At 37.0% G+C, this 13,122-nt stretch overlaps 1 protein-coding gene across 2 annotated transcripts in view; it reads right to left on the reverse strand.

Annotated features, from left to right (window-relative positions):
• Positions 1-8,232, reverse strand: part of LOC107738122 (GTP-binding protein REM 2-like) — a 30,802-nt gene extending 22,570 nt beyond the window's left edge. The window contains exons 1-3 of one of the 2 annotated variants that reach the window (XM_016549814.1): positions 7,955-8,232; positions 6,642-6,972; positions 6,027-6,100 (exon numbers count right to left, since the gene is read on the reverse strand). In XM_016549814.1, the coding sequence (XP_016405300.1) occupies positions 6,027-6,100; positions 6,642-6,972; positions 7,955-7,966 (417 nt within the window). In that variant the 5' untranslated portion in view covers positions 7,967-8,232. Of the gene's footprint in view, positions 1-6,026; positions 6,101-6,641; positions 6,973-7,181; positions 7,386-7,954 lie in introns of those variants that run through there. The other variant, XM_016549813.1, reaches the window with a different exon arrangement.
• Positions 8,233-13,122: the final 4,890 nt, after the last annotated feature.

A 13,122-nucleotide genomic window follows, 5' to 3' on the forward strand; every position in this document is an offset into this window, starting at 1 on the left:
CCTTTAAAGTTGTCCAAATGAAGTTCTTAGCAATGCATATTACTAATCAAAAATTACATTTTAATATACTTACAGTAGGAAATCTACAAAATATCTTCATGGAACATGATCTTTACTTAATATACTAATGATTTTTGGCATAAAAGAAAAATCAATCATTTTGACCCATACAATGTATTTTTGGCTATTGCTACAAATATACCCCAGCGACTTAAGACTTAAGGTTTTGTGGTCCAGGGTCACATATTTTATATTACATTCAAATAAGTCAAAAGAAAAACGTTTAACAGATTTGCTTTCGCCTCTAGTTCATTTCTTCATTCATCACAATGGAAAAGAAGGTTAAGTTCCCATTGCATTGTGGGCCACAGTATCCACAACAACTGAGACAAATATAGTTGATAAGCTTGATATTCAATCTAAAAAAAAAACAAAAAAACAACATGAATACTATGCACAGCACAACAGTTAAGTAGTTCACTATTCTAAACCCTCGTTTTATTTTTTTTAACTGACTAAAGTCCTCAGTTTCAATTATCCAATGGAATAATTAAATCCAGTTCACACCCCATTAAGGCGGAATTGATTTCAAGGTGAGTTTTTGGCTAATGTATTGGACACAGGTGATCAGAGACAGGTTAGTGCATGCTGATACAACTCCATGCTGGAACCAACTCCTGCTGTAAGACAGAAAAGGGAGCAGCAACGTGTGACGCAATTCCCAATCTCAACCAATGGCAGAACAGGTGACGGAATACGTTCTTGCGTGCGTAAGGACATGGCTGACCATGTGCTATTTTAGGAAAGAGAATGACTTAAAGCCATTCTTCCCCCCACTGTCACAAGCACTTCAAGTTTAACCGTGCTAATTGAGGCAGGCTCGGGGCGGTGTCCGTGATTGTACATTTGTGAGCATGTGTGTGTTTGCATGTGAATGAATGCCTGTGCGTAACCCATGCTCTAATTGGGCTGATGTGTCAGGTGTAGATTGGGTGAACTTGGTGAGTCTGCTACAGAGCTAAAATAGACCTGCATCCTCTGCAGCTACTACTGATGCAGCACTGTGTGAGAATTAGTTCATTCACTGTCTCTCTCCAATTCTCCATGGTTCGGTGAACAAAGTAAGTTGACAGTGAGGCTGCAGTCCACGGAACAGACTGTAAACTTACTGCAACGTCTTCACCGCATCCAGATATGCTGACCTTGTTTCACAATAAGGAAAGTGCGGACCTTCACTGAATCACTTAAGACTTGTCCCATTAATTAGTAATGCTTACATTTTCTCTTAAAGACAGACAAGGGAGAAATGCTTAGAGGGTGTTTTATCCCACTACAAGGATAAGGACAAAAACAAATCACACTGCAATTACTTTAAACCCATTGTGATTCAAATCACAAATTGATAAACATTTAACATTTCATTTCGCTGCTTCCTGGATCAAAGCAAACCACAAAAGGCATGAAGTAATTAAATAAGCAGCTCTTGCATTCAAAAGAGTGTGCGAAACAGCAAACGGGTAAGCAATAACTCAATTTGGAGCAACGCCTCGTGCATTCGAGTCATGTTTTGCCCGCATTCTGCTGCCAATAGATAGAGTTACTCTTAAGCAAACCGCATCGTGTTCTCACACCATCTCCTGAGATGAGTTAAGTTTGCTTTTAGAGGACCGTTTGTTTGAGTGGTCAGATAAGCCAGAATGTTTTGGTATATCTCGGAGAATCCTGAACAAACCAAGTGCAAAGGCAGCCACAAATACCTGGAGTATGTAGCAGGTCAGTGTTTGCTCACATTTTTTGTGTATGTACTCCCACAGCCCCTTCAGACAGACTTATACCTTTTAACTCATACTAGATATCATTTTACACCATCAATAATAATCACCTTTTGTTAAATAAAAACAATCAATACTGTAGGTGAAAACTGTGCTTCAGCTCCACTTGAGCGTGTTTGTCTATCACAAGATTTGACAGTTCTGGGGCAATTCAGGAAAAAGCATTCTCTGAGAAAAAAAATCTTTTTTTTCCCCCTGAAAACTCTGAAAATCTGATAACATCAAGGATTAACAAGTATGAAATATCTTCTGTGACCAAACCAAACCCATCACTTACACGTCCATTAAAAATTTAGCCTCACAGACAGACAGACAAACAGACAGATAGATAGACTGAAAATAAGGATGCAATACATTGATCAAAAGTGAAAGTAAGAACTAAATGCTGTTCTTTCTATTCATCAAAGAATCCTGAAAAAAAAAAGTTTTCAACATTGATCATAAAAATGTTTCTTGAGCAACAAATCAGCATTAGAATGATTTCTGAAGGATCATGTGACACTGAAGACTGGAGTAACGATGCTTTGCCATCATAGGAATAAATTACATTTTAAAATATACTACAATTTTATAATCTAAAATATATATTTTAGATATTTTAATATATTTTTAAAATGTATTAAAATAAAACCAAACTATTTCACACTATTACTGTTTTACTGGATTTTTGATCAAATAAATGCAGCCTTGGTGAGCATAAGAGATTTCTTCCAAAAACATTACTTAAATTCTCACACCATCTCCTGAGATGAGTTAAGTTTGCTTTTAGACGGCTGTTTGTTTGAGTGGTCACAATGTAAGCCAAAATGTTTTTGTACCTCTCGGTGAATCCTGAACAAACCAAGTGCATGAGAGACTTCTTTCAAAAACATTTTAAAAATCTTACCAGTAATGTACAGGGGTCACATTCTTTCTTTCAAAAGGAACTGAATGTGCTAAGGCATTATAAAAAAAATAATAATAAAAACTGATTACTGCTATAATTTTCTGACAACCCTAATCTCACCCTATTATAGTCATAATTTCTGTTGAACAGGTTTAACAAAGGGGGGAAAAAAGAAAATCTTTCCAATCACCCCTGCATGGGATTCACTGTAGTAGACTACAGACAAAACAGAACGCCACTAATTCGTTTTGAAGTATGCAGTGCATCGCAGACTATATTTTTATTTAATTAAATCCCAGTCTGTTGTAGTTTATTGTGCAAGGAAATATCAATTTTGATTTAATTAATTGTGCAGCTCTAACCACTACTCAAATAAACCTTTAAAATAAACAAAGTAACTGCATTACTAACAGACTTCTGCTAAACATTCTTCATGATCAAGCTTCAATCCATGAGCTACAGACTGCAGTCAGTGAACCAAGCTGTAAGGGCAGCACTGAATCTCTGCATCTAAAAAAATTAATAACTGCATAGTTTATCTGGGATCCTTTTGTTTGCTGTAACCACCGGTAACCATGGCAACCGGGGAACGGTGGTTGAGGTCAGAGGTCACGTGATACGACGTGCCACTGAGGAAAAGAGCCGAATGGTTAGACAGAGAAAATGAGGGATGCTTTGGAAGAGAAAAATGAAAGATTGAGAAAGATAAATGGAATGGGGGGAGTCTGGAGTTCTTCCAGCCACTGCTCTCTCGCCTCTCCATCTCTGCCCTGGAATTAATCCAAAACTTGCAGTCATTCTGTGATAGCAGGATCACTATTGACATTCATGCTTGCAACAAAGAGCATCTGATTTAGCAGAGATCTGATGACACATAAACATCATTTGGAAAGGGAACAGTTTTGCCCAGGGATTTGAATGAATATGAATATTCATCACGGCTACAAAGGCAACTTAATACCCTAAACATCTATGTGCACAACCCTATGATAATATCACATAACATTCACAGGTGTTAGAATAATTTCTAGTCAGCTGTGACACAGAAAAGACACTCTGTGATTCATATGAAAAATCACAAGCATGTGCTCATGATATCACTGTGATACATCTGTGTGTTCCAGGCGAAATGATCATCATATTTCAGAGTATATAAACAGAGCTCTGAGTGGATGATACACCCACACTACATGCTTTGGACTGTCATACAAGCGGGTGTGAGGAAAATACATGCATTGTACATAAAATCCAACAACATGAGGGGCTTTCAAATTGGTATTTGTTCCCCTGTGAATATCCTATGAAGGTCAAATGGCTTGTACCTTCTTGTATCGTCAGGAAAAGAGGAAAAGGTGATTGATAAGCGAAGAGACAAGTGAAGTCAGAACTAGTAGAGAGGCATCAATCCCAGAGGAAGATGAATGTAAATAATTCAATCTCACAGATGCTTCGGATGAGATGACACTACCCACAAGGGTCAGCATCAAAGACAAAACTCTAATATTTTCACCCAAATTAGAAAGTGCTATATTTTCTGAACAGTATACACTACATGATAACATAGTGAATTAATTATTGGGTTTGACCATTTCAGAAAATCCCTAAAGCCATGTTATAGTGGAAAGCCTTCCAAGATGAGTGGATAAGAGGGTTTGAGGTTGGTAAGATTTTTAAAATATTTTTAAGAAGTCTCTCCTGCTCACTAAAGTTGCATTTATTTAATAAAATGTCTGTAAAAATAGTGAAATATTATTAGAATTTAAATAACAGTTTTCTATTTTAATGTATTTTAAAATGCAATTGATTTTTGTCATAACAAAACTGAATTTTCAGCAGCCATTTTCATTTTCAGAAATGTATAAAGATGTAGCAATATAAAAGTCTTTGTCACTTTTAATGCATCTTTGCTGAATAAAAGTATTAATAAAAAAAACTGTATTGACTCCAAACTTTTGAATGTCAGTGTATGATATTAATGTTTTGACATACAGTACTATATATCGCAAGAGCCATATTTTTCTTTACTTGACAGTACATGTAGATTTGTCATATTAATGACATGAAAAATTGCAATCCTGCAACACACTAATGCAAATGCAGTAATCGTGACTGAAAAGCATAATGATACATGACACAGTGTATTGATCCATTAGATCATTTTAAATTACTCTGAAATAAGTGGCTTTTAAAGGGGAAAAGAAGAGGTCAATTCACTGTGAAACAACAATGAAACCAGGACCTGGTTGATTTTATAGAGGGTACAAATAAAACGCTTGTAAAAGGATCTTTAAACCCGGCAGTCACACTCAGCAGAAATGGAACAAATTACGGGAAACTGAAAACAATTTGCCATAAAGTAAAAGGAAACAGAAATGACAAACAACAGACAAACCTCAGCTGGAAGGTCAAGAGCAGATTTCTCTCATCTTTCTCTGCATCTTTCCCTCTCTTTTTTCTTAACAACTCTCATATGATGAGTGCTCCTGGACAATGAATACAACTTCACACCAAACACCTATATTTATGTAATGGTTCATGTAAATGTAGCAGTTCAGTTCAATTATTCCTTTTAAATGTGTAGCATTTTAAAGGAATAATTCACCCCAAAATTAATATGTAATAATGTGCTCAACTTTGTCATTCCAAAAGTGTATTTCTTCCTTTTTTTTTCATTTTTGAGACATATTTTAAAAATGTCTGGGTAGAAGAGAAAAGAATGAGACATCATACATCGTGTTTAAATTGGAGCTTGACAAACTACAGTTCCCAAACAGTGCAGTGAAGACATTAGAATAGAAGATTTGCATTTCCTAAAGCTCTCAAAAGGTTGCAAAAGAATCGTGTTTGGTAAGCATAGAATTTGAACTTTAGTTCTGTTAAAAATGAAATGTCGCATCAGTCACTTGCTGTTGTCATGACAATAAGTATGCATCTTGTTTTCTGTTGGGTGAATACAAGAATCAACAGCAATACATGTTTACGTTTACGCAGGGAAGGCAAGACCAATCACAATTTAATGTTCATATATTATGATGACATCACTATTGGTTACATTTTGAATGTTAAGCATTCTATGAATGTAAATCAGTAGGGAAAATACTGTAATCTTCAAATCAATTCATTAGAATATGAAAATAATAATACATTTAATAAAATGGAGTCTATAGGCTGTTCTGGCTCAATTGCACAAGTTTAACTCCCTGTTTTATGTTTTTTTCTGAAAGCCATTTAATAAAATACAAAATAAAGAATCTGAAACACGCAAACCTCAGCATGCTTTTATGCATTTGTGAGAGTGTCTGACTCACCTGTTTCCAGCTGTCATATACTAAAATTGTGCTGTCCTCATCATCCACGGTCACTCGCCGCTGGTAACCCTCATCTACAACACACACAAAAACATTTCTTTTAAAAACCGACACTCAAGCATAAAACTAAATTACTTGTTATCTAAATCACTAATCACTAATTAGCATCTAATTTTATTCCTGCAGTTGTGCAGAAACTGGCAATTTCATGGGATCAAACGTATAATAATATATCTGTGGGAAGAATACAAAAGAATTTTGAAAGGTAAGTTCAGAATTGGACTCGAGACAGTTGCGTAACAATAATTTATCCGGTGCAGAATCGATGCACAAGGACACTCAGCTTAGGTAAGAGGAAAAAAACCTGTCTGTGTGTCTGATTGGCTCTTTATCCCCTAGTAAATGACATGCTCTGTTTGTGAAGAAAGTGATGCCTTCACGGCACCCACTCCACTTTTTCCAATCAAATCCTGAGAGCCTTACACTAGTGATCTCAGGTGTCTGTGAGGTGATAAGTGTGTTTCATCCAAAGCAAATTTAAATATAGTATTACAGTCCTTGGCATCCTGATGCTTGATGCTGAGCATAAGAAGGGTGTATGAATATAATCTTTACCGGTTGTTTGGGTTTCAGAGTCTATAGAGAGTGATCTGTCTGACAGTCCAGCAAGGCAAAGTGCCAGAGAAGATTTGCCCACTCCGTTTTGGCCCAGTAGTACTATCCGAAGGGGTCCGTGGTACTTTTGCTGCGGCGGTTTCGCTGAAGGAGAATCTTGGATAGTGCTGATGCTGATTTGCGGAGTAGCAGGCTCATCGAGCCCTGGCGTCCAATCGTAATCCTCAGACACAGCTTCCTCTCGCCTCAGCTGATGCTTGATTGGCAGGGGGGTGCTGCCCCTGCGAAGCGGGGGCGCAGCTGATAAAGTTAAGCCATAACCCTGTGAAAACTGAAGACAAGTAAAAACATACATCAGAGGCAAAGACATTCACCCGATAAATCTGAACATCAAGAACAATGGCAGTCCTTATGATATCTAACTTAATAATTTATAGAAACAATCCATGTGCAAGGGGGAAGGATCGTGATTCTGTGGATTTTAGGGTTGTGCACACTATATAAAAGTAGGTCAAAACACTGAGCAGTGCATCCATTCACATGAACAAGCATCACTTGCTTTAAAGGAGTGGCATAAACATCCCAACAGTCCAAAAAGACGAGGGACCTAATGAGTTTTCTCAGGCTCAAGGCTTCGTCCATCTATCTCCATCAAGCAAAATCGCCAAGAGAGCTCTTAAACTGTTTACGGTGTTTGCTTGCAAGGGCAACTGGCATCAATATTAATACGACAATTAATCTAGCCGCAGCACTGCAGGTGTGCTGGGGACCTAGTACGCCTGATCCGGTGTCAGACATGCAAGACACACATAGACAGCCAATTATACTAATTGAAAGGAGGTAATTAATTAATCATAGACTTTATTGTGGGACAGACAGTGAGGCAATAGGATGTAGTATGATGCTTGGGGTGAGGCCAGCTCTAAACAGTTACTTTTAATAATAAAAAAAAAATCTGAATTTTAATCATGAATATTGAAGTAGTATGCAAATCATAAATAAATTCTCGACTATAATAGGAGGACTTGCAAATAGTGATTATAATTATCGATATAGCTATTTTTAACCGTTTTTATCATTACAAGGACACTAAACTATAATATTAGAAATAAACCTAGGATTGTCTCAGCACAGGAATATTTTCAAACACAATCACTCCTACAAAAACAAAGTCAACACAAAGGCTGCAGAAGAAGAGAGGGTGTGTTCACACACACCGGCGAACATCCCAAACCTGTGAAGGACCCTACAACCCACAAACACAAACACACACACACAGCCTATATACACACAAGGGAAAGCGATGATCTTACCTGGTCCGACATCGTTCTTCAGGACATCTGCTCTCAGTGAGACACGCCACCGTCCATGTCATGTCACTGAGCGTCAAACACTGCTCAAGCGTCGGTGGGGATTGTTACATTACACTCGACTCATATGCCATCACATGGCTGTAGTCTGAAAAAAGAAACGCTCCCAATGTGACCCTAACCGCGCAAAAACGCTCCTTTTTCTCACGCTGACTTAATAGCAAACATTTAATCGCTTCTCTGCGAACGGCTGCGCTGTGTGACTCACGTATTACTATACACCTGTGAGTCCCTTTAAGTCTCTATAATAGTGCCTTTTCAGATGGGAGCGTGTAGCCCCGCCCCCGCACTGTAGACACGCCTCTTCATTCCAGTCGTTACCTGAATGCTCCCAATCTCTCTGGATGTCTCTCTCAATCTCAGATTAATGTAACTCTTACGGGTTTTATATTCTATTTATCGATATGTTCAGCGTTTATATTCTATTTATCGCTATTTTTAATAATACTAATTCTGCTCTTGAAATTCCATTTATTGGAATTATTTTACAATTTTTATATATTTTTTTCGTAAATAATATATATATATATGGGTGATTCTATAATTGGATACATATATATATATATATATATATATATACATTATTTTTTTATTTTTTTTAAGATTAACTAAAATGGCATATGCTAGGAGCTGTACCGCCTCTTTTGTGACAGCAACGCCAGATCATTTACAAACAAGAGCCATTTGACTTCAGTGACTAGTAGAGTACAACCAAGTGCTGCATCTGTTCTCTCTCTATTTCTCTCTCTCTCCTACATATTGTGGACAAGTGTTCATAAGCTTTGTCCTTGATAAGTACTTTGTTTGAATCACAGCTCTCCACCTCTCTACCCTTCCCAGACACATAAAGTGTATCCTTCGAGATATTTTTCTCCAGAAACCCTTACGTTTTCAAGCACTGCATGAATTATTGAGCGGTCATTAAGTTTTATTGCAGCCACATCAAGCATCATTTATGTCACAGGTGGAGGTAAAACGTTTCCTCACAGGCTTTTTAGTAAATTTCTGCGAAGACCAATTGATCTTCTTGTCTGTCTCTCTGATCTTAGTTTAAATGAACTATTATTAGGGTCCAAGAAGCGAAGTATATTGGAAGCGGTCTGAATGGTCATCTGGTGGTCTCCCAGTCAAACACTTAAGCACCCCTATCAGCTCAAAAATTTACTTATTTTCTCTTTAAAACCCTTTGGTCTAGACTAGAGAAAAAGTCCTCCTTCTTCCTGCATTCATAGCTGATTGAAGATTGTGTTTCCAGTATCACCCATACTCTGCCTACAAATCTTCTGACCAAATTGATCTCAGATGTTCAGACCAAGCTTACAAAGCATATTGAAGTCATTTTCATTAATGTGTAATGATCATAAATCATACAATCTGATTAATAAACTTACATTTTAGTGTCTTTAGATTCCCTGAGCCCAGTGATACCATTTTTTAAAGGGCAGCCATTTTCCCTGTCTGCCATTGTGAATTTTAATGTATATTGCTGTGTCTTACCAAGACTTTGGTGTATTGAAACAAAGCTTGGTAGGCGTCATTGGCATCATGCCTGTAGGATATCAGACCGAATCAGACAATCTAAGATTTGGTCAAAACATGGTTGAAACATGAGGAGCCGAATTCCACAGAGGCCCAAGACAACAGGATGTTCATAAATCAGACCCTAGCACTAGCCAGTCTGAAGCAAGCCTAACCAACTTAAATGATTCCCTTTGAGCTAAATTGACCTGTTTCCCTTACATGCCCAAAGGGTACCAGAGCAAAGAAATTGAAACGTGATGCATTGATAATAATTTGGCCTAAAGTGACTTTTTTTTTTTTGGCCTCTTCTCTTTCTTTAGGTTATGCTAAGTCCACTGATATCCCATTTTAGAGTCTCAGCCTAACTTGTCGGACATTTACATAATGACGTTTTTGCTGTTCCTCCTAATTTGTGTATATCTTTGCTACATTTGGCTAGAGGTGATCTTCGGACCATGCACAAAACAAAGTTACTGAAACTTTTCAAAGTCAAGAATCAACAGCAAACAAAGATGTGTCTTCATAACACTTTGTCATATGGACACAAATGAGTTGTTTGGGGGTTGTTACATTGTTATAAATTGGCCTAAAATCATGCTTCTGTACAGTACAGATTCCCTCTGGCTTGCAGAGTATGATGGTGTCTCCATGCCAAATTGGATTTTGATAAACTGTTCTCCTTCCACAAATGTTGTCCAATTCTCTCCAAATTTGGCTCAGAGGATCTTCATACCACACCGGACATCACATTTATTTTTTGTATTCAGAATGATCTGGCTGTTGCAGCAACAGAATTTTCTTCATTTAAGAATCAACCGGTTGACCGGTTGTTTAAAGGATATTTATTATTATAGTCATTTAACACCTTTTTATTTTGTGTTTTCCTCATCACACACATCTGCAATTGCTTTGTAAATACATATGTAATGTTATATGTCAGTAAAGATTATTACCTAATTACCTAGTAAAGATTAATACCTGTATATACTTAAAAATCATGATGCAAATAAGCCTGCTGTCATACCATTCATAGAGCAGAGGATCGTATTTTAGGTACATGTGACAGATTGCATGTCACATTGCCAGTTCAGTGCAGCTCCACAGCAGTCTTCCAATCACACAGAGCAAGACCGCCTCAGTCCGTGGTGGTCTGGGGCATCACATGATGACAAAGAGGGTCGAGAGGGACAAGTGGAGCACGCTGAGCTCATGTCGCAGATGTTAGTGTGCAGTGTTAATTACATCTCATCAGACCTCGCCGGCTCTGTGTGAGTCTGAAAGGAGTTTGACGTGAGCGTTGACAACTCTAATTATTCAGTAAACCCCCCAAATATGACTGTTATAATTACAGTAGATAACAAGTGAGTTTAAGTGGGTACCTCTTGTGAGCGCGTTGAATAGGTGATGCTGTCAGCGTAATTGTGAGACAGCTCAACCCCATTCTCATCGTTGTTCTCGTCTGCCTGTCTGCACTTTAACGGCGACCTCTTTGAACTGCTGTTAGCTCATTGAGGTCTAAGGGGACGTTGCATCAGATTAGCGAAAAAAATTTAAATGGTCACTTGCGTGGCTGGTGTTTTGCTGGTTTATTAAAAGGGATTAAAGCAAAACAAACCAATTTTCCAGTCACCTTTTAAAACCCATGTAAACAAACCCATTCATTGGGTTTGTTATATTGTCAAATAACAGGCATCAGTAGAAAGCCAGCCTCTCTTGATCTTTTTTTATAGATTCCTCCCTCTACCCATCCTACAGGTGATTTCTAACCTGGGAGTTATTTTATAAAATGCCCAGCCTTGGATGCAAAGCTTACCATGAGTGCCACTCTGTAATGCATTTCAGAAGAAGACATGTGAATAAAAGAAGGGCACAGATTTGTTGTTCTGGAGAGATGAATGATTGACAGAGAGGGGCCAGTACAGACTTTGTCACATTTATAGACCTGGAAAAAGATTTTGCCAAGTTAAAAACTGATGCCTGAATAGCAGGGTATAAAACATACAATGGTATCACCCTATTTTTTTTAAAAATTTTTAGACAAGACATAATGGTAATACCATAGTTTTGGAACCCTTTACAAAAAAGTACTGTGGTGGTACCATGGTACAGTGATGGTATTAGATGATAATACTATGGTAGTTTGAAATATACTGGCATGGTGCTGAAATTTATGTATTATGGTACTTTATTGTATTTCTAAGAATACCATGGTAACATGCTCAAAATACTTTTGTGATTTTATAATCTATGTGACCCTGGAATACAAAACCAGTCATAAGGGTCAATTTTTCGAAATTGAGATTTATACATCATCTGAAAGGTGAATAAATACGTTTTCCATTGATGTATGGTTTGTTATGAAAGGACAATATTTGGCCGAGATACAACTATTTGAAAATCTGGAATCTGAGGGTGCAAAAAAAAAAAAATCTAAGTATTGAGAAAATCGCCTTTAAAGCTGTCCAAATGAAGTTCTTAGCAATGCATATTACTGATCAAAAATTAAGTTTGGATTTATTTATGGTAGGCAATTTACAAAATATCTTCCTGGAACATGATCGATCCTTAATATCCGCTACAAATATACCCGTGCTACTTATGACTGGTTTTGTGGTCCAGGGTCACATATATCATGTGTGTTAACATATGTTAACACATATAACATGTTCCATGTTAATACCATAGTTTTTGGACATTTATCATGCTAATACCAGTATCATTTTAGTATCTATATACTATTATAGTATTTATTATTATTTAAATTTTCTATATTTTTGTAAGTTTTGTTAATTTTCTATGCTTTTTAATTTTTTTATATAGTTTATATTTTTTGTAATATATCTATTTAGCTTTAATTTATTTTTTATTACAATAAAAATTGTTTTAGCTTCAGTTAAAGGTAACAGCACTAGCTAATATATGGTTTTGGGACATATACCATGCTAATATAATGGTTTTGGTTTATCAGATTACCATGGTATTAGCATCTGTCTTCATCTCTGCCTGTACGTTTTTGTAAACGAAAAACTTTTCTTTTTCAACTCTGTATCCTTTTCTTTTATCCCTCCTCTCAGTTCAGATCAGGCAAAAGAGATGAACTGATTAGGAGGGAGGAGCATGGGGAATGGAAATTCAAGGAGAAAAATTGCCGGATCAATTCAGATCCACATTTTATTACACTGGCTACAATATCAGCAGAGAATGAAAAAAATCTTGTGAAGTAGGATGACTCATCCGCAGGTGACACAGTTCTGAGAGCTGCTGAGTTCTCTCAGCCATGCCTCTGTCATTAATGGGAAATATTTATATACTTTTCCCATTTCCGAAATCACAGTGCATTGCATTTCACATAAGGCTGACAATGACTGTCAAAAAACTCATTACAGCACATATCGATGATTCATAACATCAATGATCAGCAAGTGAGACTCAAACGCACTACATTTAGCCTTTATAGATGATCTATCTGATATACAGTACCAGCGCACACAAATCTAATCTGTACCAGCCCACACAAATCTATTACTCACCGCACAAGCGAATTAAAAATGAACACATATGTTGTCGAGAACACGCTAATGTGTGCGAGT

This window comes from Sinocyclocheilus rhinocerous, unplaced genomic scaffold (genome assembly GCF_001515625.1).
Source record: "Sinocyclocheilus rhinocerous isolate Xijiao unplaced genomic scaffold, SAMN03320098_v1.1 scaffold254, whole genome shotgun sequence".
Lineage (NCBI taxonomy): Eukaryota > Metazoa > Chordata > Actinopteri > Cypriniformes > Cyprinidae > Sinocyclocheilus > Sinocyclocheilus rhinocerous.